The sequence below is a fragment of the Syngnathoides biaculeatus genome, chromosome 7, assembly GCF_019802595.1.
Source record: "Syngnathoides biaculeatus isolate LvHL_M chromosome 7, ASM1980259v1, whole genome shotgun sequence".
In the NCBI taxonomy this organism is placed as follows: Eukaryota; Metazoa; Chordata; class Actinopteri; order Syngnathiformes; family Syngnathidae; genus Syngnathoides; species Syngnathoides biaculeatus.
This window is the reverse complement of record NC_084646.1, coordinates 6,204,874-6,229,958: the sequence shown is the minus strand read 5'-3', so window position 1 is coordinate 6,229,958 and position 25,085 is coordinate 6,204,874. Positions and strand designations below refer to the sequence as shown.

The 25,085-nt window shown below is 44.3% G+C and overlaps 4 protein-coding genes across 12 annotated transcripts in view; 3 read left to right on the top strand and 1 right to left on the bottom strand.

Annotated features, from left to right (window-relative positions):
- kdr (kinase insert domain receptor (a type III receptor tyrosine kinase)) overlaps positions 1–11,611 on the bottom strand; it is a 30,930-nt gene extending 19,319 nt beyond the window's left edge. Inside the window, exons 1-12 of one of the 6 annotated variants that reach the window (XM_061824399.1) lie at positions 11,490–11,611; positions 7,280–7,373; positions 6,996–7,198; positions 6,802–6,923; positions 4,973–5,141; positions 4,729–4,868; positions 4,444–4,627; positions 4,252–4,372; positions 3,360–3,526; positions 3,116–3,272; positions 892–1,012; positions 561–672 (exon numbers count right to left, since the gene is read on the bottom strand). In XM_061824399.1, the coding sequence (XP_061680383.1) occupies positions 561–672; positions 892–1,012; positions 3,116–3,272; positions 3,360–3,526; positions 4,252–4,372; positions 4,444–4,627; positions 4,729–4,868; positions 4,973–5,141; positions 6,802–6,923; positions 6,996–7,198; positions 7,280–7,314 (1,531 nt within the window). In that variant the 5' untranslated portion in view covers positions 7,315–7,373; positions 11,490–11,611. Of the gene's footprint in view, positions 1–560; positions 673–891; positions 1,013–3,115; positions 3,273–3,359; positions 3,527–4,251; positions 4,373–4,443; positions 4,628–4,728; positions 4,869–4,972; positions 5,142–6,801; positions 6,924–6,995; positions 7,199–7,279; positions 7,374–8,878; positions 9,134–11,309; positions 11,441–11,489 lie in introns of those variants that run through there. The other 5 variants (XM_061824400.1, XM_061824401.1, XM_061824397.1 and 2 more) reach the window with 5 other exon arrangements.
- On the top strand, positions 10,921–14,588 carry srd5a3 (steroid 5 alpha-reductase 3). Its single transcript, XM_061824402.1, has 6 exons — positions 10,921–11,052; positions 11,156–11,232; positions 11,322–11,473; positions 12,942–13,127; positions 13,209–13,334; positions 14,276–14,588. The coding sequence occupies exons 1-6, from the start codon at positions 11,050–11,052 to the stop codon at positions 14,533–14,535; spliced, it is 804 nt and encodes a 267-aa protein (XP_061680386.1). The 5' UTR covers positions 10,921–11,049; the 3' UTR covers positions 14,536–14,588.
- Positions 14,589–16,358: 1,770 nt separating this feature from the next.
- Positions 16,359–22,437, top strand: tmem165 (transmembrane protein 165). Its single transcript, XM_061824935.1, has 6 exons — positions 16,359–16,707; positions 18,017–18,242; positions 18,383–18,558; positions 19,508–19,696; positions 21,532–21,637; positions 21,766–22,437. The coding sequence occupies exons 1-6, from the start codon at positions 16,561–16,563 to the stop codon at positions 21,840–21,842; spliced, it is 921 nt and encodes a 306-aa protein (XP_061680919.1). The 5' UTR covers positions 16,359–16,560; the 3' UTR covers positions 21,843–22,437.
- Positions 22,438–22,574: 137 nt separating this feature from the next.
- Positions 22,575–25,085, top strand: part of clocka (clock circadian regulator a) — a 42,603-nt gene continuing 40,092 nt past the window's right edge. For 3 of the 4 annotated variants that reach the window (XR_009795723.1, XM_061824934.1, XM_061824932.1), the window contains exon 1: positions 22,575–24,049. The gene's annotated coding sequence lies outside the window, so the exon portion shown is untranslated. The remainder of the gene's footprint in view (positions 24,050–25,085) is intronic. The other variant, XM_061824933.1, reaches the window with a different exon arrangement.

The following is a 25,085-nucleotide window of genomic DNA, read 5'->3' as shown; positions in this document are numbered from 1 at the left end:
AAAATAAAAATTAAAAATAAAAACAATTAAAAAATAATAAAAGTTTACAATGAAGTTAGATATTATGAAAATAATATATTCTATTTACTATATTTTCACTATATTTCAGTTAAAAAAAAAAATCACAATCCTTACTGAATGAAATCCTATGTTTTTTATATGATTAGCTGTATATTTTCAAGAGAAATGTAATATTATAAGGATAAAGATTTTTTTAAAACAGGTATATTTTTATAGAGGTATATTCTCAAAGAAAAACCCGTCATTTTACAAGAAAAAAAAGTTTGGTTTTTTTAAATATGAAGTGGAAGATTTTCAAATTAAATAAATACAGGATTAAAGAATGATGTCATGTGTTTTGGGAATAAAGAGGTCAATGATAGGGTCAATTTCAGGTCAATTTAACTAATGCTACCCTAAACCCTAAGGGAAAAAAATACACCAACTCACATAAAGCGCAGATACCTGAAAAATCATGTAGTATTTTGTACACGGTTATTTCCCAGCAGGAAATGTATCATCATGATAATAAACAACGGTGTCACCGGGCAAAAACTTACGAGTGACGTGGAAAAAAATGACCCGGGAGTCCTTGCCCACTTTGTTGGCAGCCGTGCACCGGTACAGGGCGTGGACCTCGGCTTTCCGGAACTTCAAGGAGCTCACCATTTTCTGCCAACCCAAAAACATAAAAACATTCTTCATCAAACATCATTTCTGGCTCATGTGTCATCTGAAAGTACCGTGAAGCTAAATTCCCAACCTGAATCTTTATCTATGATTCACACGCAAACATAACTCAAAATTTTTCATGCTATTTTTTTTTTTCTTTTTTTTTCTGGTTCTGACCCGAAACTCCCGACCCGGCGTAAAACGGGCGACCGACTGCACCTTCTGGCCTTGATCGACGTCGGTGGAGATCTGCTCCACGGGGTTGTGAGCGCTCCCGTTGCCGATGTCGCGCCAAGCTTTGCAGAAGACGATTTGCTCCTCGGTCTTCGAAAGTCCCGGCCTGTGTGATGAAAAATGCGCAGGAGCGGGTGAGGCGCTGTAACATAAACTATCCATCCAGCCACTTTCTTTGCCGCTTATCCTCACAAGGGTCCCGGGGAGTGCTGGAGCCTGTCCCAGCTGTCAACAGGCGGGAGGCAGGGTGCACCCTGAACCGGTCGCCAGCCAATCGCAGCCACAGGCAAAAGTCATACTCGCAATCACACCTATGAGCAATTTATCCGTCCAGCCATTTTCTGAGCCGCTTAGCCTCACAAGGGTCGTGGGGACTGCTGGAGCCCATCCCACCTGTCAACAGGCAGGAGGCGGGGTACGCCCTGAACTGGTTGCCAGCCAATCGCACAGTACATGGAAAAAAAACAACCAATCACACCTATGGGCAATTTAGTGTCCAATTAATGTTGCGTGTTGTTTTTTTGGGGATGTGGGAGGAAATCAGAGTGCCCGGAGGAAACCCACACAGGCACGGGGAGAATATGCAAACTCCACACAGGCGGGGCCGGGATCGAACCCGGGACCTCAGAAATGTGAGGCCAATGTTTTACCAGCTGACACACCGTGCCACCTAACATAAACTATTGCAAGAGTAAAAAAAAAAAAAAAAAAAAAAAAAAAAGGCAAAAACTCACAAAATCATACCAGAAAAATGAGAAATATGGTGATAATGAACTAAACGGGGCGGCACGGCGGTGCAGCTGTAAAGTGTCGGTCTCCCAGTTCTGAGGACCCGGGTTCAACTGTGTGGAGTTCGCATGTCCTCCCCGTGCCCTGCGTGGGTTTTCCCGGGCCCTCCGCTTTCCCAAAAACATGGATCGATCGGAGACTCTAAGCTGGAAAAAGACAACGGCTAAAAGTTGTTTTCCCCTCGTGTCAACCCTTCTGAAAACACATGTCGATTTTTGCTAGCCCCCCAAAAAAGACGACGACAACAACCGGCTGTTGCTTCCGCTTGATTTCATTTGCGTTCCCCGATTTCCTCGTTTTGCTATTTTGCGTTTTCAGCTGACGGCGCCCCTCCGAGTTAAATCGGGTGCTCAAGGACGACCGAAAAAGAACACAACAGGAAAACTTAGCGGGACGTGCGGGGCGCAGATAAGGAGCGCGGCGCGGCGCTCTTCTCAGAACGTGTTGTGTAAACGGTTTCTGTCTGATAATTCAGGGCTGTCAAATTCTTTCTTGTCGCGGGCCAGATTTCAGTTACGGATTCCCTCTGAGGGCCGTTATAATCGCATCATATTTACCGTAATTTCCTGCCTCTAATTTTTCAAACGCTTTCAACCCTGCGGTTTATGCGGCTAATTTGTGCATTTTTTTCTAACGGCCGCAACGGGGCACTCGGGCGGAAAAGGTAAGAGTGAGACCGGTGGAATACATGTGCCGAGGAAGTGACTTTTACCGGTCCGGCCCAGTTAGCGCTGCGCTAGCATGTTACTGCCGTGTCTCAGTGACTTTTACAAGTATGTTCTGTTTTTTTTTTTTTACCGGTTCTGTTAGCGTAGCGGCGCTAGCATTAGCAATAGCGCGGCGGCGCTAGCGTTAAACTCTCTGTGTACCGTCTTTTTTATAAATATCTCGTATTTCAATGTGGGTACCAGCGGCTTTTGCACGGCTGCGGCCTACGTAAGTACCAAATGGTATTTCCTTTACAACTGTACTGGGTGAGGCTTATAACCAGGTGCGCTCTGTAGGCCGGGAATTACGGCTACACGTGAAATTTCTGAACTGGTTTTGGAATCAGAAATCAAGTGGTAATGGGGTTTTCAACTATTACTCAGTATTGGTAACACAAAAAAGCTTGTAGTACCTCATTTATCATCTCACAAGTTGAAATTTTAGCACAGATCTTCACAAGAATCACCGACGTTGACGCACATGATTTGCCTTCACGGGCCACAAAAAGTCATGCGGTGGGCCAGATCTGGCCCCCAGGCCTCGAGTTCGACACCTGTGTGGTCAAATCAAAACGGACGGAGGCTCATTGTTTCCAACTCCAGGTATGTTTTGTCAACATTCCCTCTCCAGGCGGCCGGAAGTAACAAAGTACACCAAAGACGAGTAAAAGTGTACTCGTAAGCACTTTTCCCTCCCGTAAAAGCAAACTCACACGAAGGCCTCCGGACAGTCGTCGGTGGACATCCACTGCCATTGGATGTGGGTGGGCGTGGGGAAGCCCCGGGCGGTGCACCGCAGGACGGCGCTGCTGCCGTACAGGAACACGTCCGCGTCCGGCGACACCTCCTTCTCGATGATATTGGGAGGAACTGAAAAGCCCGGGAGAAAAGCGCAGTTATGGCCGCCGTCGCCTCCGACAAAATGGACTCTCTGGAAGATTCCGGATGGCGACGTGCCATTGACCAGAAGCTGGAAAGACCTCCTCTGCTCGTCTTTGGTGATCTTGTTACTGAGGACGATGGTGTAGTTCCCCGCGTCGGTTTCGGCGACGCCGCGGAAGATGAGGGCGTCGATTCTCGCCTTGATCCGGTGGTCCTCCTTCAGCGGGAGGCCGTTTTTTAACCTGGAATGACGAACCTCCTCAGCCTGAGTCATCAAAGGGGGACTCCAGACATCTTTGTTCCAGAAAATTGCAACTTCAAAGTGTGATTGTCTTTTTTACTTGATTGCTTTTAAGGCATCATTTTCCAGTTTTTGGTGTTTTTTTTTTAGTTTTCAGAGAACATTTTTGTGAAACTCCAAATTTTGTTTGACTTTTGAGATCTATTTTACCAGAAAATCTTGGTTGAAATCCGAGTTAAGTTTTGAGAGATGATAACTTCAGGATACCTGGACTAAACTTTTTTTTCCCCTTTGAATGTATGTTTGAGAAAAAAATTGCTTTTAATCTTTAAGATCGAATCATTCAAGAATAATTTATGAGGAAAGTTTGGTTGAACTCCAAATTTTGTTTGACTTTTGAGTTCTATGTTTCCAAGAATTCCTGGTTGAACTCCAAGTGGTTTGAGTTTTGAAACATAATATCTTCGGGATAGCTTGACTGACCTCCAAGTTGTGTTCAACTTTTGAATCAGATTGTTCCAGAACATGTCTGTAGAATCCCAAGTTTTGTTTGACTTTTGGGGAATGTTTTTCCATCAACCTTTTGAATTGAACAACATCATTGTTTGACTTTTGAGCAATTTCCAAATGTTCCACTTTTCAGGCCTTCCTGTGCCTTCTGGTCTTACAAGTGTCAGTCATCTTGTTTAGTAAAGTCTTATTTTATCCACCAGAGACTTGACTTACCATTTAAAGTTTGGTTCTGGGTAGGCCGAGTACTTGACGGGTATGGCGGTGGACTGCAAACCCCCCACATTTACCTCCAACACTTTGGCCCTCGGTTCCTTTATGTCAATGAACGGCTTCTCTGGAAGTGACCACAAATTCACCGCGGGAATCCTTATCGGCGGTTTTTTTTCCCCTTCGGAACAAACGTACCGTGGACCTTGAAAAACGCCGAGGCGCTCTTCTCCATGGGGCCGCTGGAGGCGGTGCAGGTGTATTCGCCGGTGTGCTCCACAGTCACGTTGTCCACCACCAGCGTGTTGGACATCTCCAACGAGTCCCACAACTTTTTCTTGTGCGCCGTCATGTGAAACGCCCTCGAACCGTTGCCGGACATCTGAAAGAAAGAAACGTTGGGGGCAAACAAAAACAACTGAGACACGTACACGTAGTTTTGTTCACATAGCACTAAAGGAAGGCTGGGTCTCGGCTGCTGACCAAAGGCTGGCCGGCGTGCGTCCAGTTGAACTCGATGGCCACGTTGAGTTCAGTGTACGCGATACAGCTGAGCACCAGTCGCTCCCCGACAGACAGCCTGCCTTGCGCGGGGGTCAGGGTGAGGTCGTTGATCTTGTATCCTGCGGAAGACGGCGGGCTGGGTGTTAGGGTACGCGCGAGCAGTCGGCCGGCTCGCCCCTTCCATTGTTCTCCGGGGACTTTAGACGTTTTTCTTTTTCCTCACCGACGACAGCCACCACGTAGAGAGGGGACTCGAACGTTTCCTCGCCGATGCGAGTCTGGCAGGACACCACGCCGGCGTAGCTGATCAGATGGCTGGGAATGGCGAAGCCGGTCCTGGCGTCCCACAGGGAATCTTTCCCGTCGGGGTGGAACTCTTTGTCTGGATACTTCTGACAGACGGCAGGGGGGGGGTTTGAGTTTGAGCAAAGAATAGACGAGAAAATAGAACAGAAATTCTAGCGGTCATATTTTGCAAATGGACAGCCTAAAAATAGCCATCCATTTTCTGAGCCGCTTATGCTCAAGAGTGTCACAGGAGTGCTGGAGCCTATCCCTGCTGAGGGGGTTGGGGGGGCGGCTCTACAAGATTTAAAGGAAAACTTGCCACTTGATTGACCATTAACAATACCAAGTTACCGTTTGACCACTACCAAAACCATAATTCTCCAAGTATCATTTTTGCATTGATGTAAGTCACACGTGACTGTGTTTAACTGCATCGTCTAAACATTTTGTCGATACCATGAACAAGCTACTAAATTTTTTTTTTTTGTCTCCAGGCAGGTCCCACCATGAACATCGTATTAGCTTTGCAGCATGATTGATTTTGACATTGACAGTCACTTAGGGTAAGTAGTTTAAATCTTTACTCTGTCAGTTTTTTTTTGAAAATGTGCTTTAAATTACTTCATATCATTCATTCTTTGACATCTTTTCACTTGATTTTTGTTTTATTTTCAGGTAGTTTAAGATCATGGAGAGTAAGAGCACCAGAAAATCCCTGAGAAGCAGAGGCAACGTTGACGACACCAATATTTCAGAAGTTTATCCGCTTGTTAAAAACTTGAAAAATGAGACGTTGCCTACGTACGAGGAAGTCATCGGGCTAGTGAGGAACATGGCTCCGAAAAAAAAACTTATGAAGAAGCTATTTCTGATGTAGCCTCTATTCTCCTGGAATACTGGTTTTCGAGAAATCTTCTACACAATTTCTAGGCCAATGATCAAAACCAAACTGAAGGCAGAAGTCACAGAGTTTCGTAACATCAGCAAAACTCACAAAAAGCAAGCGTGGTGAGACATGGAAGAAGCGCTTTCAGAATCTTAAGGCCAAACCCTTTGATATATATTATGAAAATGAGCACTAGAGGGCTAAACTGGTTGCCAGCCAGTCGCAGGGCACGTGGAAACAGATAACAGTCAACACTCGCGATCACACCTAGGGGCAATTTAGAGTCTCCAATCAATGCATGTTTTTGGGATGTGGGAAGAAACCGGAGGGCCCGGAGAAAACCCGCCCAAGGTACGGGACCCGAGATTTGAATCCTCAGAAATGTGAAGCCAATGGTCTAACCAGTTCCTCCACCATGTCGTTCAACAGTTGTTTAGTTTTAACATTTCAACCAATGAATATTAGATCACAAGTGGTGCAGCAACACGTGTAGACAAACAATTTACCAACACTCACAGGCATGTTTCTTTAGATTCTGTGGAAAGCAACTAATGTTATTGCTGTTTACTAAGTCACAGTAGTTTTGAAAGTCTTCTTCGTTTGCCTCTTTAAAAGTGTAGCTAACAGCCCACGGTGGTCGTGTCGCCCACACCAAAAGGAAACATAATTCTTTTTAATTATGTTATGACTATAAGTAAACATTAGAATGCTCTTTACTTTAAAACACATTACAAAAATCACATTTTTTTGGGAGGCTCAGTGCTTAAAATGATTTGATATACGAGAGTTTTGAGTTCTGAGCCCGGTAATGGAACAAATTTAACTCCCAATCTGAAGGCACCACAGTACAAAATGGTATATTTTTGCAATGTCCTTACAGTATGAAGTGTCACATTGAGGTTCTCCATAGATCCTCGACACGGGATGACCACCCGCTCGCCTTCCCGGATAAACACCAGCTCGTAAGGCTTCTCGGACGGAACAAACGGCGCCCTGTCGTCTGCAACCGCAAACAGCTCGTCTCAGATGTCACGTTCGCGTACGCCGGCCCGTCTCGAACCGTCAACCGTACCGTGAACGAAAACGTGAACCGCCACAGACGTCTTGCCGCTTTCGGCTTTGACATCTCGGTAGGAGCACTGGTACTGCCCCGTCTCGTTGACGGTGGCGTTGGCGATCTGCAGCTTTGTGCAAAAGATTCCCGATCCGCGACAGTCCATGATGGAGAAGTGGGTGCTGGTGGGAGGGGCGGTCCATCGCAGGTACTGCCGGCCCCTGCGGAAGACCCGTAGAGTTTCGTGGGTCCGGGTTTTCGTGGGGTGACATTGGAGGGGGGTCCGCAAAAGGCGTACATACCTGCATGTGAGCTCCAGGTTCTCGGATTTGTTCATCCTGTGGACGCCCTGGATGTCCAGCGTCGGCGGCTCGGACGTGAAGCGCAGCTCGATAGCTTTTGGGGGATAAAGAGGGATTACTGACGACAGTGAATGGATTTTTTTTTTCCCCAGAATGTGACGACCCACTTGATGGCAACATACGACCAGATCGTCCTCGTAAAATCTGCAATCTGATCACTAACACCAGTTTCAAAAAGTATCGCTTTCGTTGGGTACAGAAGACATTTGGGTTTCAGATCAAAGGTGGAAAATGAGACAAAAGTTCTGATTCCCCACTCTTATTTCATGGTATTTATATCAAGATGTATTCAAGAACTCGGGACAGGGCAGGGACAGGTTCTTCTGGCTTCGGGGTTTCACCTGTGAAAATTGAATTTGCTGTTAAGCAAACGTAAAGACAAGAACGCTTTCTATGGGAGGAAAGCTGAGAGGGGAAGACGTCTGTTATGAGGGAATGCACACAAAGTGTGAACGTCGGAAAACTGATATTTTGGTTTGTAGGGGTTAGTCAGTTTGCGCAAATTCAGATCAGACGGATGAATGAATCGGCCTTTTTGCGGGATCCTCAAAATTCCTGGAAATGCACCAATTTTGGCAAAATCGTAGTGAAAATAAATGTATTTTAGGGCTCCAGAACACAATCGCCAAAAGCTCTCTCAATTTTGTCTCCTGGAAAGTGAAACCAGTTAGCCACCGAGACCAGATTTGCCAATCAATACGAAAGCAGGCCGACGTCTCTCGGAATGGTTAAACAATTTGATAGAAACAAAAAAAACTGCCTCAGACACCAATTTCACCAATCGATACAAAGTTGAGTCTTCACGTCTATGATCATAACTCAAGACAAAGTCTCATGGACCAGTGCCAGAAATTGGGAAAAACTATTTTAGTTTGAAGCAGACACTGGATGAATACCAGCCCTTGTGCTTTGCTCAACGCTTACTGGGGAATTCACCCTCATGACCCAGTGTGGAGCAGATATACTTGGGTCTGTGGGATCTGCGGTCTTGAAGCACTTAACGGGCCTCTTCTGAACCAAAGTCATCCAAGTATGCCTTGATACAGTAGAATACGGCCATCCGCAAATGGTTCCCGCCAAGTCAGAGATCTGACAATTCTCCAAATTATCTCGATCAGGGTTCTAATCAAACCTCTTATTCTTCCCCAATAGTTGTGTCCTTGTACAACATTAAAGATCATTACAAAAGTCACTTAATCAATCGTCGTCACCAATCAATGAACCCACGGGTTCTAACTTCCCGGTTGCGTGCGTCTGCGGCAACAAAATGGCGCAGCTATGTCAAAACAGGAAGCCGGGAGAGATGGGCCGGGTCAGGTTCAATAGGCCCGGGCCCTGGCTCGGGCCTAGGTGGGGTTCCTGTTTCGGAGGATAAGGGCTGACCCCCACCCTCCCCACGTCAGCAGACTTTGTGTGGAAAAAAACAAGTCACGGGCAAACACAATAGAACCTTACTGTAACTATTTTGGATTTCATAATAATGGAATAGACATCAAATCCAATTCATACAGTCTCTTAAAAACAATTAAATATTCTTACCGGCAACAGAGCAGATTTCCAGACTGAAAAAAACAATAAAGGACATCCAAGCCATTATTCCGCAAACGAACTCCAGGAATAATTGGGGAAAAAGTCGAGAAAATAAAAAAAATCCTTTCAACTCCGATCCATGGAACCGAGGGCGCTGAAGAACCAGCGACCGGCGCTCAGCAGCAGGTCCCCATGGAGGTGGATGTGCTTCTGAGAGGGGGCAGAGGGACGGCACACTGAGGCTGGACAGCCTGCAGGGGAGGAGCATCCCGGACTGAGTGGACACCTCCACTTGCTGGACCATAGTTTGCCTCGCAAACAGAAATTTTCACAAAATGGAAAAAACGGCAGACCTGGAATTCGGCTTGTCCCGATTAGGGATCGCCACAGCGTGTCATCTTTTTCCGTTTAAGTTTCTTGTTTCTTCTTCAGTGCCACCGTCTCTAATCCGTACATCATGGCCGGCCTCACCACTGTTTTATGAGCTTTGCACTTCATCCTAGCAAAGACTCTTGTGTCACATAGAACACCAGACACCTTCTACCGACTTTTCCACCCCCACTTCCTTACCACACTCTCCATTGCTCTGTATTGTTGACGCCAAGTATTTGAAGTCATCCACCCTCGCCATCTCTTCTCCCTGGAGCTTCACTCTTCCTCCTCCACCCCTCACATATATTCTGTTTTACTTCGGCTAATCTTCATTCCTCTCCTTTCCAGTGGGTGCCTCCATCTTTCTAATTGTTCCTCCACCTGCTCCCTGCTTTCACCGCAGATCACAACATCATCTGCGAACATCATGGTCTAAGGGCAATCCAGTCCGACCTCATCTGTCAGCCTATCCATTACTACCTCAAACAGGAAGGGGCTCAGCGTGGATCCCTGATGCAGTCCCACCTCCACCTTAAATTCTTCCGACACACCTACGGCACATCTATTCATCACCACGGCGATCTAGCAAAATACCCAGGTCAGACCCGCCAGATCTCGCTATAAAAAACTCATTGGCAAGAAGCTAACCTCTTTGCTCACTGCTCACCGTGCATACCACCACCACCCTCCATTCCAGGAGTTCATTTACCTCTTTTGGTCGATCTTATTTTCCATTGTCTTCCCCAAACTTGTGGAACATACCACCAAAAAATTTAAAATAAATAAAACACACGTCATTCTTGGACATTATTGCTACACCCGTTCTTAGGCTGTTTTAAACCTTTTCTCACCATGTGTTATGATACAATGTAACGTTTTATTTTATTGTCAATTTTTCTTCGTTTGCATATGCTGCCAAATATGAATTCCAAATAAGAATCTGGTCTTATTTGTCTGAGCTGGATGAATAAGAGAGCAAAAATAATAAACAAAAAAAAAATCCCGCAGGATAGCCACATGAGTTTTTCATACCACGTGTGAGTTTTGAATCATTTTTTGAGGATAGTTTACCAACCATGTGCATCACTTGGGGGGGAGGGGGTCTGTGCAACAAACGATCAGTGTGAGTGCCAACTATTTCCGCAAAATTTTGGGAGTGGGGGCCCGGTGAGGGTGCACCGCTCGGCACTGTCAACAAGAAGAGGACACTGGCTCCGACTGGGAGGGGCTGGGGAGGAAACGGCGCACACTTCCTCAGACAGGATGTTGCGCTCCTCAAAGAGGCATCCTGGAATCCACAATCTCAAAGGCCTCGTTCCTTGCACGTTGACTGGACAAAGTACAGAGAAGGGTAGCGAGCTCAGCAAAAAAAAAAAAAAAAAAAAGAAACACGATGACTGACGAGGTAAATGAGCCTGACCTTGCGTCAAAAAAAAAAGTATGAGGAGCGTGTGTGTTTACAGTATTCATGCGCCATTACTGATTTGTATCAGTTCCCCTGGGACAAACAGCTCCATCTATTGCTTGATCTTGAGATTCTTTTTTAATCCATCAAAACAAATAAATCACGTTTACACATTTTTTTTAAACTGTAGGAAAACAATACAACCAGTAAGCTGTTTTAAAAATGAATTTCCGTGATGATTACACCCGGAAAAGTTGTGCACGACTATTTTTTTCACTCCGGAAACATTTCTTTACCTCGCTATTCTTAGACGGGCCCTTTTCGATGTTACACAAAACAATCACAGGTGGTTGGGAAAAAAAATGACTTGGAGCGGTTTCGGCTTTCGTCTGATAGATTTCGTATGGTTAGTTTTGTCTTTTTCTTTCTTGGCTGCCCTGTTTGCCCATAAAATAGCGAAGCGCTTGCCCCCAAAATACCAAACGTGTCGCCTTAACGTGTTGTTCCAGGATCTGATTCGATACGGAAAAACTAAACAGAATCTCATACGCGACGACTGTTTGTGCGCATTTGACGTCCCAAAAAGGTAAACTACTCGTACAATACACTGTCGAAACTGTTTGAATATTATTATCAATTTGAAATAATAAGAATAATTTTTACTTTGTCATTTAGGTGGTTCTGGCACTTCTACGCCACGTCGCTCGTTTGGAATGGTCTTCTGCTGGCTTTCAGCCTGAACGTGACTTTACGACACGGTTTCTATCCCAACTGGCTGACAGGCTTAATAAATATTCTATCTTGTTCATCACACGCGAAAAAAAAAGGTAAGATTGTTAATACTTGCAGCTTTGTGTCCATCTTCCGCTGTACAGCTCGATAAATTAGTTTCCAATTACGCCATCTTGTGTCATAGAGGTCAGAGAACATAGGTGATAGGTGAAGCGTGTTTTTTTTTTCTATGTTAATTTATCCGATTGGTCCAAGGGTGGTGGTGACGTCATTGGAAACCTATCCATAGACTGTTTTCGACCACGTGACTACATCCGGGTCACCTGGCCACGTTGGATGGGTTCCCTCTACTGACAGCCTGTTCACTCTATGGGTTTTGCATACAGACATTACACAAATGTTCGTACGACTGGTAAAAGTGACGCATGATGGCTAAAACTTTAGAAAGTTATCGGTGCTCATTAGATGTCGTTTCAAGAAACCGTTACGACAAGAACTGCGGTTTAATTGACAATATCGAACCATATGGAGCACACAAATGTGGGCGTCGATATCGTCAACTGTCTCCTCTTCTCGACAAGCGCTTATACCGTGGACCAACTAAAAAAATTATAAATGTCTAAAGGGCTACAAGTAATTCAGCAATGGCTGGGTTCGTGATGCAGTGGTGTCCATTGTTAGCAACCTGTCAGTCTACACTGCTAACGTTAGCGTACTGCACAACACAATTTCAATATGTACCGCGTGATTACAGTCAGCGTTCTGTTAAATTATGTTGATTATACCAATGAAAGAGGTTTAAATTATTATTTTCGTTTTTGTTACCGAGAGAGAGGTTCGACAGGGACGAGTCCCAAGTGGAGCGCCGCACCGGTTTCTCCACTTCCACGGCTACATTTTTAACTCAACTCACGAAACGGCTAGCGGTGCGGTAACTCATTTTCGCAAACTTATGATAATAAAACAGAAAATACAGATTTTTGGAGACATGCACTGCATTCACACACAAGGGTATTATGTATGCCCTTGACCCTAAAGAATACTTCTCCTTCACAGACCTTAGTTATTGCTAAGTAGGTGTGAAATTCTAAAAGGTATCCAATACTTACCAAGAACAAAATGAAGGAGCAAACTCGGACGTAAGGGAATGACTTTGCCGCTTGATCGGCTCTGCTAAAACGAGACGGCCACAGTTGTCGCCGTTTGGTTGCTAACTGCTCCGTTTTCTCGCGCCGGTTCTTGATCACAGCTGGCAGTCGAAAGAAAGACTCTTTACAAGGCCCGTTTGAGCGTACGCCTTTCGGAAATAATTCCTGCTTGGTTTGGGTTTGTTAACAAGAATTCACCAAACCAAAATGGCGCCCGCGGAAGGTCAGTCGAAAACAGTCTATAGACATCACGTGTTATGTTTTGGAGCATGAGCTGTACTTTAAAGATTGGCACAAGATGTGGGAAATTTATTTATTTATGAGATTTTAATTTAATGTGTTAGTGGTATGGATGGACGCGTGTTTGGGATGTTTTGTGGTACAGTTTTCTTGTGTGTTTCTATTCCTCGCGTAGCTGTACATGTTAGCACGTTGCTGCTCCAGCTGTTGCTGTGGACGCATTCCTTCCGGAGGCTTGCGGAGTGTCTCCGCGTCAGCGTTTTCTCCGATGGCGTCATCCACCTGTTGCAGTACGTCTTCGGCCTGGCGTACTACCTCCTGGTGGGGCTGACCGTGCTCTGCTCGGACGGCGAAATAAAAGGTGGGATTGACAACATCTGCGTTTCTTACTCAATACTTTGTTACATGTTTATGTTGGATACTTTTTTTTTTTTATTTTTAGCAAGTGCGTCTCTCTTATCCCAACTGAATTGGTTTCACGCTGTCGGCATTGCACTTTTCATCGCGGCCTCTGCGCTGCAGCATCAGTCCTTAGTGCTTCTGGCTGGACTCCGAACTGGAAAGTCAGGTGAGCTTGTGTCACTACTCCAGCAGCCACCTTCAAACCTTAACATGGTTCTTAGGGATGAGCAAGCACTGTACTAGGTATCGAGGCAAAACTTTATCTCAAGGTATTGGGTACTCATGAAGGCAGCAAATATCAGCCACCAATACTCGCCTATTGAAGGCACATGGATGTAGAGTATTTTCTATACATTTCACAATTGCATTTTGTTTGTGTTCAATTATATTTACGATGTGTTTAAAAAGTGCAAATGTGGTTGAAGTGTCAGAAGGATTTAAGGTGGAGGTGGGAGTGCATCAGGGTTCCGCGCTGAGCCCCTTCCTGTTTGCGGTAGTCATGGATAGCCTGACAGACGAGGTTAGACTGGATTGCCCTTGGACCGTGATGTTCGCAGATGGTATCATGATCTGCGGTGAAAGCAGGGAACAGGCAGAGGAACAGTTAGAAAGATGGAGGGACGCACTGGAAAGGAGAGGAATGAAGATTAGCTGAAGTAAAACAGAATATATATGTGCGAATGAGAGCGGCGGAGGGGGAATCGTGAAGCTCCAGGCAGAATAGATGGCGAGGGTGGACGACTTCAAATACTTAGGGTCAACAATACAGAGCAATGTAGAGTGTGGTAAGGAAGTGAAGAAACGGCTCCAAGCGGGGTGGAACAGTTGGCGGAAGGTGTCTGGTGTTCTATGTGGCAGAAGAGTCTTTGCTAGGATGAAGGGCAAAGTTTAGAAAACAGTGGTGAGGCCGGCCATGATGCACGAATTAGAGACGGTGGCTCTGAAGAAACAACAGGAAGCAGAACTTGAGGTGGCAGAAATTTTACAGTTGCATTTTGTTTGTGTTCAAATATATTTACGATGTATTTAAAAGGTGTAAATGTGGTTGAAGTGGATCTTCCGATAGACTTGTGTAAACTGTGTCTTTCGCATGTTTTGTTGGTCCAGGAAGGGTGGAAACCCTGGCTCACCGGATGCCAAAGGGCGGCTGCTTCGAGCTGGTGTCGTGCCCGCACTACTTGGCCGAGCTGCTCATCTACGTCTCCCTGAGCCTGGTCGCCGGGGGTTTTTCGCTGACCTGGTGGCTGGTGGTCCTGTACGTGCTCTTCAACCAGGCGCTGGCCGCGCTGCTCTGCCATGACCACTACGTGGGCAAATATCCGTCCTACCCGGCGTGCAGGAAAGCATTTATACCTTTTGTGATGTGATTGTGCCAACTGGTGTGTATAATGTAAATTATGATAAATTCAATTATTTATTGTGTGCTTTTCCAGTTCTTATTGTAGCCAAGTAGGACGGTCATTATTCCGTATCAAGGTCCAGGAAGTGAGCCACATTGACCGGGGCGCTCTCCACAGGTGTTCCACCGTCAGGTTTTTGAGCACTGTTTAAGAGATGATGCGTATTGTGGAGGAGGCGACGTCACACAATGGGAATTTATTGACGATGTTGTTGTCGAGTCGTTGCTGATAGTTGTTGAGCTTGTGACACCAGCCCGAACGGAGTTGCGATAGCGGGAGTTGTCTTTCGGATTCGGCTACTAGAAGCGGGTAGCCGACGATCCCGTCGGCTACGGCGGTTCGATGGATCGCCGAGAGCCCGCCCTTGTAGTCCTGCAGTAGGAGACCATCCTCACGACCTTTAAGGGCATCGGAAGATCGATCCTGAACTACGCGGGGCCTGTGTGGACTCCCAACCTGAAGCCAACTCACTGGGATTCCCTCCAGGCAGCCCAAAAGGCTGCCCTTCAAACTGCCACGGGGTGCCACAAAATGGCTTCCATCGATCACCTACACGCTGACGGGTACATCAACACATTTAGCACCCCTGACTTACGTTTGCGGATCTTTTGTTACATTCTGAGAGGATTACATGCCCCCCCAACCCCCCCAAACTATTTCTTTTAGTAGCTGTATACACACCTATCTGTATTTTTTGTGGCTGTATATACACTTGCCTATCATTTGGAACCCACGAAGTTCTCGTCCTTTGCGCCCGTGCAATCCATTTTTCACGACGAACCGGGTCTTTTTGAAAAGTACGAAGAATGAATCCATCCTCCCGAGTGTTCGAACAATTTCCAGCAATACAACGAGCCGGCATTTTGGCTAACACGAAGGAACAAAGTGGTGCCTTCCAGCAGGTAAAACTAGTATAAACGTACGTGACTGCTTGAGTGGGCGTCTGCTACTACCATCACTTCCTGCTTCCTCTAGAAAACAAATCCCTCAAGAGGGTTGTCATGGCGGGAGTAACAAAAAGCCATATAGGTCAAAATCGTGTGTGGTGAAAAAACAGATGGGTCCATTCCGGCTGCCTTTTTTTTTTCTCGTTAATAACATACTAAAAAGCATGCATTTCATGACAGTGGACCTTTAAAGTCCCTCGGGCCACATCTGGCTCACCACACTGTTTTACATGAGCAAGTCAACTCTTCGTGGTGGAGTCAGATTATGATTCAAATCAAATCTCAAATCTGTACCAAAATTCAAAGACAGTAGTCATACGTGATAGCGTATCCCTTGATGCCTATTTAAATTATTAAATGCTGAGGTATTGTTGCAGGCATTTTTTGGGAGGAGCGGTTACCAAACCTCCTTTTGCAGTAACCTGAATAATAATTGAAGTTATTACCCTTATATATATATATATATATATATATATATATATATATATAATACTATGACGAGACTTTGAAACTTTAGCTGGTTTCAAAATCATAGCGTTCTGGGGAAAACTTTTCATACAATGTTACCCATGACAAAAATGAGCTTTGACACCCATGATGTGGATAATGAGATGTTAATATAGCAGTTCCTATGCATATATGGATCTACATAATTCATGTAGTTTCCCTCGGCAGTCTATTTTTGAATTTCCTAAACTACAGGAATACTGTATTGTTTTCAACATGCGTTTACATTTCCGTGTTTTGTGATTGGCATTTGATGCCAACCAATCAGTGAGCTCACAACCAAACAACACCCGCCCACATGATGGCGCCTCATAAGACGGACCAATCACAGCGGCGATTTGTCCTTCATGCGGCAGTTCGACGAGAACAATTTCCTCCGACTTCCACTCCGTCTGTTTGTGACAGTTGAATCGACGGCTATGATGAAGTTGGCTTGTTTGGCTATCACAGGCGGGCTTTAACGACTCGCGGGATTGTGAAAGGAAAGCGGGCGGGCGGATAAGAAGCCCTTTAAAAAGGCATAAGAATACGAAGAAGAATGCCTGTCAGCGTCGGCGGGGGTGATGGACGGCCACTTGGGAGCCTCTTCCTCCCGCTCGCAGCCTCGGTCTTCTTCTTGTGGCTGGTCGGAGTCGCTGCTATCCCAGAAGAAGCAAACGCCGACAAGGAACAGCCCCCCGTCGAGGTAACTTATTATCAAAAATGTTAAAATAACCGCGAGTGAACTCGTTTTTAAGCGACGTTTCCTGCTTTAGCATTTGAGCTATCCGCTAGGTCCCAACGGAGACGTGTCATCCATAGCACACTCTGCTAGCAAAACAAAACACTTAAAAGTTATTTTCCATTTAAACGAGTGCATGTACCACACAAATATATAATAAGAAAATTACATATTTAATAAACAGCATGTTGCATGTATGGTTGAGATACTAGCTCGTGCGGTGCTTTTTTTTTTTTTCCAACGGACATAACATTAGGAACATTTGCCCAATGTAATTCAATCCAATATGGCATTCCCCCCCCCATAATCGCGGTTTACAAATTCACTTATTCACATTTTGTTCCTGAGGAACAAGTACCAATATATTACCTGAAAAGTAATTTTTTTTCTTTTTCTGAAACTCCCCAAGATGCCCTCAAAGTATTGGTTAAATCTAAGCGGTACAGTAATTGATATCAAGGAAGTACATTGTTCCATTGTAAGAGAATGTCCTCTACTATTTGATGAAATACTTATATTTTAGCGTTTTTTTGCGTTGTCCTGTCTGGTATAAAATTGTTTTAGCACCATCTGTGAGGGGAGGAGCTTTAATCGGACAGCCCAGTGCTCTGTCTAATTAAAATGTTATACTTTGAAGCCAGCCTGTGGCACTTAACAGACGATTATAAAACATTTTGGGATGTGAGGGTGTCAATTACTAGCAGATTTTAGCTATTTGCAGTAAGGCTCAGTCCATTACCTTTTTATGTTGAGTCAAAATCAGCTTTATTGGCCACACAAGAAAAAACCAGGAGTTGAAGCCACTCTCGTATCACAAGAAACAGTCTCCATGATGAATATAATTTCAGGGCATAAAAACATCTGTGGTTAACACAGTGAGTGTAGAGATAAGGAAGTGTGCTGACAGATACGGGCAAAATTGGCAGCATGTTGCCATGAAATTGTAATTTAACTGTTTAAGAAGTTAATCTCAAGAGGGGGCGGCACGGTGGCTCAGTTGGAAAGCGTTGACCTCACAGTTCAGTCCTGGGTTCAATCCTGGACCCGCCTGTGTAGAGTTTGCATGTTCTCCCCGTGCTTGAAGGATGTTTTCCTGACATCCACGAGCATCCCTACTGTCTTTAGTGTGGTCATTCAGCGTCCTCTTTAGCCAGGCGGGGTTGTCGAAGCTGCAAAATGTCTTGGTTGGGACACAGATAGAAGCTGATGTAGGATGTAATCCAGTTTTGTATGTTCCCATTGGAGATTATAATGCCGATATATCATTTTTTAGAAAGCACCCACAGCCCCGTCCTCGCTGCTCGTGGTGAAGGAAGATGACTCCACCAAAGGAAACGTGGGATTCATCCACGCCTTCGTCGCCTCCATCTCTGTCATCATCGTGTCCGAGCTGGGCGACAAAACCTTCTTCATCGCGGCCATCATGGCCATGCGGTACAACCGGCTCACCGTCCTGGCCGGCGCCATGCTGGCCCTGGGGCTCATGACATGCTTGTCGGGTGAGTGATTTAGTGGAAGCGCTACCGCAGAGGGGGGGGGTCCAAATCATTTTTGGCTTGGGCCACGCCATAGTTCTGGTTTCCCTCAGAGGGTTGTAAGTGACTGTGAAAACCATAGCGGTTATGATTATGCTCCACAGTGCTGTTCGGCTACGCCACCACCATCATCCCCAGAATTTACACCTATTACGTGTCCACCGGGCTTTTCGCCATCTTTGGCGTGCGCATGCTGCGCGAGGGCCTGAAGATGAGTCCCGACGAGGGCCAGGAGGAGCTGGAGGAGGTGCAGGCCGAGATCAAGAAGAAGGATGAAGAGGTAAAACTGTGGAGTCCAAAGCCCGCCTTTGTTTTCTTTCCATTTTTTTTTTTTTTAAACTGAAGGAAATATTATTGTATACAGCCCAACTATTAAAAAAAAAAAAAAAAAGGTTTTAAATTAAACCTGAAGCACGAAATTGAAAGCAAAAAAAAAAAAAACATCTTCCATCGATTTTCTAGTCATGAATGAGCTGGAGCAAATTCCACATGACTTTATGTGAGAGGTTGAGTGCACCCTGGCCTGCTACGCAGCCAATCACAGGTCTGACGAAAACTAAGGGAGACTGTCGGTACCTGTGGGGGAGATGTGTTAACCACTGGACAATGATGGTTAATATGAAACGAAGACAAAAACGTTCATGTCAGAGCACAATTTTCTATTCAGTTTTGATCCAGATCCAGATGGAGGACCCATTGTTGCTATTGCAAGTTACAGTGCAGGGGTGTCACTCATTTTTCTCGCGGGCCATGTTGTAGTTCGTGTTTCCATCAGAGGCCCGTTTTGACTGTGAAACATTAAAAATGTTTAATCGTCTCATCATCTTTACATAATCAATTTATGAGCCAGAATCTGAATCAGAAATAAAGGGTAACGTGATTTTCAACTATTCATGTTTGGTGACACAAAACTGCTTGTAATATTCTAGTTGATCATTTATGATATATGACAATTTGAAATTTTGGTACTGATTTTTACAAGAAATCATGGAAATGGAAACTCTAGATTTGGCTTCACGGGCCACAAAATCATGTGGCGGGCCGGATCTGGCCCCCCGGCCCTCGAGTTTGACACTATTATAGTGGTTACATTTGGTAAGTGTGACAGTGGTCCATCTGCTCTGGTCAAACTAGTTGGATTCTCATGGCATTGTATCGATTGCAACTGGACTTTTCTAGTCTATTTATGCTTATTTTTTTGTTGTTGTTTTTCCTTTAAATCTGCCTAGTTACAACGTTCCAAAATGGCCAACGGCGTGCCAGACCTCGAGGCGGGATCCACTTCGTTATCACCGCCGTCGTCATCCAGATGGAAGAGCATCATCTCGCCCATCTTCATCCAAGCGCTCACCCTCACCTTCCTCGCCGAGTGGGGCGACCGCTCCCAGCTCACCACCATCATCCTGGCTGCCCGTGAGGTGCGTCGTGTGAAAGGGCACAACACCTTTTCAAAAGCTTGTATACAAGTACCGTAATTCCCGACCTACGGAGCGCACCTGGTTATAAGCCTCACCCAGTACATTTGTAAAGGAAATACCATTTGGTACATACATACATATGCCGCAGCTGTGTGAAAGCCACATTGAGAGATATTTACAAAGAAAGATGGTACACAGAGAGTTTAACGCTAGCGCCGCCAGGCTAACGCCTACAAGGCCGGTTAAAAAAAACAAAACATACCAGTAAAAATCACAGCAGTAACACACTATTGCAGCGCTAACAGGGCCGGACCTGTAAAAGTCACTTCCTTGGAACATATATTCCACCGAACTCACTCTTACCTTTTCCCCTCGAGTGCCCCCTTGCGGCTGTTAGAAAAAATGCACAAATTAGCCACATTGTCGCATAAACCGCAGGGTTGAAAGCGTGTGGGGAAAAAAAGTCGCGGCCAGGGATGAGAATTTTCCACCGATCAGCGGATTTCCGACTTTTTCAGACCAAAATGACCATTCTCGAGATAAGCGCAAATCTGTTGAGAAAATTTCAGGGGGGTGGGGCAGGGGGGTTATCGTGCGCCTGGCTCTCGGTGGTGGGCTCCGAGCTGCAAGTTCAGCTTAGTACTAGCACAAGCACGACTATCATATGCCGTTCTAACTTGCTCGGTAGTGTAAATATTTGCATTTTGCGACATAAACATTAAAACTTGTTTGCGGCAGATTACTCGATCGGACAACAGAGTTATACAGTATAACGATCCAATCGTGTTAGTGGTTGATCGACTTTCACCATTGCCACGTGCATGTGTTCTCGGTTCTCAGAAATCGCAGTGTAACTTGTTAGTTAGCCAAGTAATGGCGCGTGGGACTTAGCGCGAACTGAGCGACGGTGTGTTCAAAGTTTTACAATGGCGAAAGTGTTAGAAAAAACGATGAAGATCGAGCAAGGGCAATTGACAAGGATGCTGGAATCAAAAACTGTTTCAGACGGGCATGGCTTGAAAAAAGTGTAACCGTACCGAAAAGGTACTTTGACTTATGAAGGCTCCAATTTAGCAGTATTTTGAGTTACAAATTATTGATTGGTAGCTTTTTAAAGTTTCATATTTTCACTGCTGTACTCTTGTGAGGATAAGCAGCTCAGAAAATGGAATGGGGGGAATTGAATTTAATGGTGGGAACAAAAAGAGCAATTAATGTACTAAAATGCCCTCCCATGTGCGTATGGGGGCGAGGAGTCATTCACATGAAGCTGCTGTAAGCCACAACTCACGCTCACACAGGATCTAACTGCCCAAACCCCTTACGACATCCTCCTCTATTAGTCCCCAACCTGCACAGATGCAACACACAAATATTACTTAAGAACAGTAATTAATAATAAAACAGACTTTTTTTTTCTGGGCTTATACAATACAGTGCTATTTGTTTTATATATATATATATATATATATATATATATATATATATATATATATAATTTTTTTTTTTTTTTACACACCCTCCCCCCCCTTTTTTTTTTTTTTGTTTTTGTTTTGTGAGAAGCTGAAATGGATTGATTTCTAGGTGGGCACATTTACTTCACACACTGTCCTCTATAGTCAGGGTAATGAGGAAAAAGAATGTGGCAAGCAGTGGCACATTTGCATGAAATATGACCACCCCTTTAAAACAGGCTAATTTCAGCATGGTAAAGGTGAAACGTATCCTGCGATAGATATTTTGGCAAAAGCATGTCACAGGTGTATTATGAAGACCTTTGAAACCGTTTTACATAGTGAGAAATTCATAATATTTCTACTTTCCAACCCAACCAGGATCCATTTGGTGTTGCTGTGGGCGGCACGCTGGGACACTGCCTCTGCACGGGCCTGGCTGTGATCGGAGGCCGGATGATTGCCCAGAAAATATCCGTCAGAACCGGTGCGACCGCTTGCATGCGAATTGTATTGAATATAACAGCAGCACGGTGACTTAAGTGTTTAGCACACCTGCCTCACAGTTCTGAGGTTCAGGGTCCGATTGTCACTGCTCTTCTTCCTGCTTTTCAGTCACAATCATCGGTGGAATCGTCTTCCTGGCGTTTGCGCTCTCCGCCCTCTTCATCAAGCCCGATGCTGGACTGTAAGAGGGCCGTTGAAGGACTGTTTTGAGTGTACATATACCGTATTTGGTAGTCGCTGTAAAGGATTGTTCCATGTTAACTGCATTTCGGTAAGGCCAGAGTCTCCTCCACTGCAGCCCGTCTAGCTCTGAGGCATTATGGGAGGTGTAGTTTGAAGAAGATGGAACTTTTGAACTTGAAGATACACAGTCATTTCTTCACAACATTTTATTTTGAAATGATTTTTTTTAAAAAACGTGTTACTCAACATGCGGCATGTCAGTCGCTTCTTTGGTGATCTTTTAATTCAGGACTACATGTAATTGATTTCCTTTATTGATAGTGTTTTGTTATTTTTTTTTTTTTTTCCTGATCTATTGGGGTCAAAATCTTTTATGGTTGCTATCACTCCGCAATGTCTTCTCTCCGCAATCTATTTATTTAGTTTTATGTTCCATTCAAGAGGTGTTCCAGAAATAGATGGCCAGGAATTATTTTTGTAAATGTTTTGACACGTCTGCTGTGAACTATGTAATAGCTGCAATAAATGAAGCATTCGTTCGAATGCCTTTTAAAATCAAATTCCCTATTAAAAAAAAACAATAATAATAAAATTTCAGTGCCGTGTGAGCCCCAATTGTTTTTTTTTTTTATATACTTTGACTTGACAAAATCATCCCAACTAGGAATTCTGTAGGAATTGAGTGTGGATGCTTAACAGCTGCCTCTATTGTTTGGAAATCATATGGGAAATGGAATTTGAAAATTGAAAAATCATAATAAAGTGGAGTATTACAAGTTATGGTTTAAATCTGACAACTTGTGATTAGTGTCCATGCTGGAATCCCTAACAGGAAATGTATTTTTAAAATAAAAATTTGGGTTTGTAAATTTTTAATGTAATTGGTGACTTTTTTTATTTTAATTTTTTTACAGAATTCTTAAATTGTTTTTAAAGGATGGTTTGAAATGGTCAAAAATATGAATTTTTTTCCATTCTTTTGGGAATTACAGTATATCATGGAATTTCCCCAGTAGTAGTTAGGATGGTTTGAATCACTTGTGAAATTGTGTATTATTAAATGTTTTCATTAATGTAGGGATGTTCTCAACTTCTCAGGGACAATATGGAATGCACCCCCCCCCCAAAAAAAAAAAGAAAAATTAGGGGTCTTGGCATGGTTTGAATCTGGAGCAAATGGGAATTTAGAAACTATATTAATTTGATAATTTGCACATGGATGATTGAATTACATCATAAATTGGATTGGCGTACGATAGGATTTTGGGAAGTTGGCATTGTTTGCATCATAAGAAAACTGGTGAAGTTGTAAAAATTTGTTTATCTGGGTCTGGTAGGGTTCTCCTGGGAGAATGGAAATACTCAAAATAAACAGTTTTTTTTTTTTTTTTGGGTGGGGGGATCAATGATAGGATTCACAAAAATTGATTTAAAATTAACGTCATCTATAACCACCAGATGGCATCACAGCTCAGCATATTGTATGTGGAAAAAAACTATTTTATACAGGTAAGTGAACAATAAATTTACCGAGTGGATATTAATCATAGTATGTATATGCATGTACCTTTCCGTTCGCCTAAACATTATTTGAGTGATGTGACATTTTAATCATTTTTTTATTCAACAGTATCTAAAATACTTGATTTGTGTGTGTAGCTTTCCACATTTTTTGTATTCGCCAAGTTGTGTTCACAGAGCATTTCCACCCGTTTCAGGTGATCCAAGAAACAAGCCCGCCATCGCTTCCCTCTCCGGTCATGTGCGTTCCTTTCCCCCGCAGCATGTCTCCACTTCCCATGCAGCCGGGCTCCGTCGTCACCGGCGGCCGGCCAGCAGCTCCACTAAGTCGGTCAAAGAGCGGACTGACTTACTGACTGACTGCCTGTCAGTAGGGGTAAGTGCAACACCGCTGGGAGCTTTGTTCCAGTGTCTGCATCACAGCACCGAGCCCGAACCGCGGTCTCCTTGCCGGGCTTGGGTTCTTGCCAAAGACCCGCTGACCCACATTCTTATCTAACGCGGCGCCGGAGCTAAGCTAACCAGCGAGCCGGCTAGCTTCGGGAAAAGTAGGTTGATGCTCGCTTCTCTGAAGATTGACGCGTCGCTTTTGGAAACTTCTTCGTTTCACCGGTACGAGGAAAATTCAAGTTTTATCCTCCAAACGCCGTACGAGGGGTGCCTTAGAAAGTTCCCGTTAAACCTAACGGTAAGAGATGACAGGTCACAACCGTGTCGTTTGTCGCCAAAGTGCCGTGTAATGAACCGGCGTTTGTAGGTTAGCTTGCGGGCTAAGTGCGGTTAGCCTAGCGGTGGATCGCGGGTCGACGTTGCCGGCCGGCATCACCTCCGAGGCGGCTGGCTGCGTGCGGGTGAAGGAGACGTGCCAAGGGGCTACGTTCTGGGGGGAGGGGAGATATGTTAAATGAGCCACTGTATGTATCGATTAATATTTAGCTTCGTTTTTTATTATCCAATTTTGAAAGTTAGGCTTTAAATAACGTTCCCATTGCATTATTAAAATAAAGCTGTCATGGAATTTGGATTAGTATTAAACTTTGTGGTATTGGTTAATTACCGTGATGAAAATGATGATAGTTTAGGAGTATGTTTTATTGAATGGAGTCTTGGAAATTCATGAAATTGATACATATTGTGTAATTGTACTAATTTGTGTTTTCAAGTTTTGATCGATTTTGGATTGTAAGTGGGACACGTGCACTAGCGGTTTTATTTGAAGATTACATTTTTCATAGATGTGAATGCTTGTCTGTTGATGTGCCCCGAAATTGAGCGGCGACTCTACCGGGGCGTCTCCCACTTCTCGCCCAATGTCATAGAAATAGATGGAATGGCAAGTTCTTGACAAACCAATTAATCCACAAAGCAGAAGAAATTCACTTCTGGAAAGTGTGCAAAAAAAGATGTAGTTTTGCAGGATCAGCGTGCCCAAGTCAAATCAGAAAAGTAAGCTTTTTTTTTTTTTTTTTTTGTACTAGACAAAGGTAAAAACTGACGATATAAAACCTCATCGTTGTTTCCAGTGCACTGAAATGTAGTTTCCCAAGTCGGCAAATGTACACGAATAAAATTAAATAGAAAATTAGTGTTAATTTTTTTATTCCAAAATTTAAGTCACTTGTGTAATGTCTTAGTAACCAATTTAAGTCTTATGCCACACCTGCTCTAGTTTAATAACAGTGGTTGATGACTAAAATTGTTTTTAGTGTTTCTCATAGAAACAT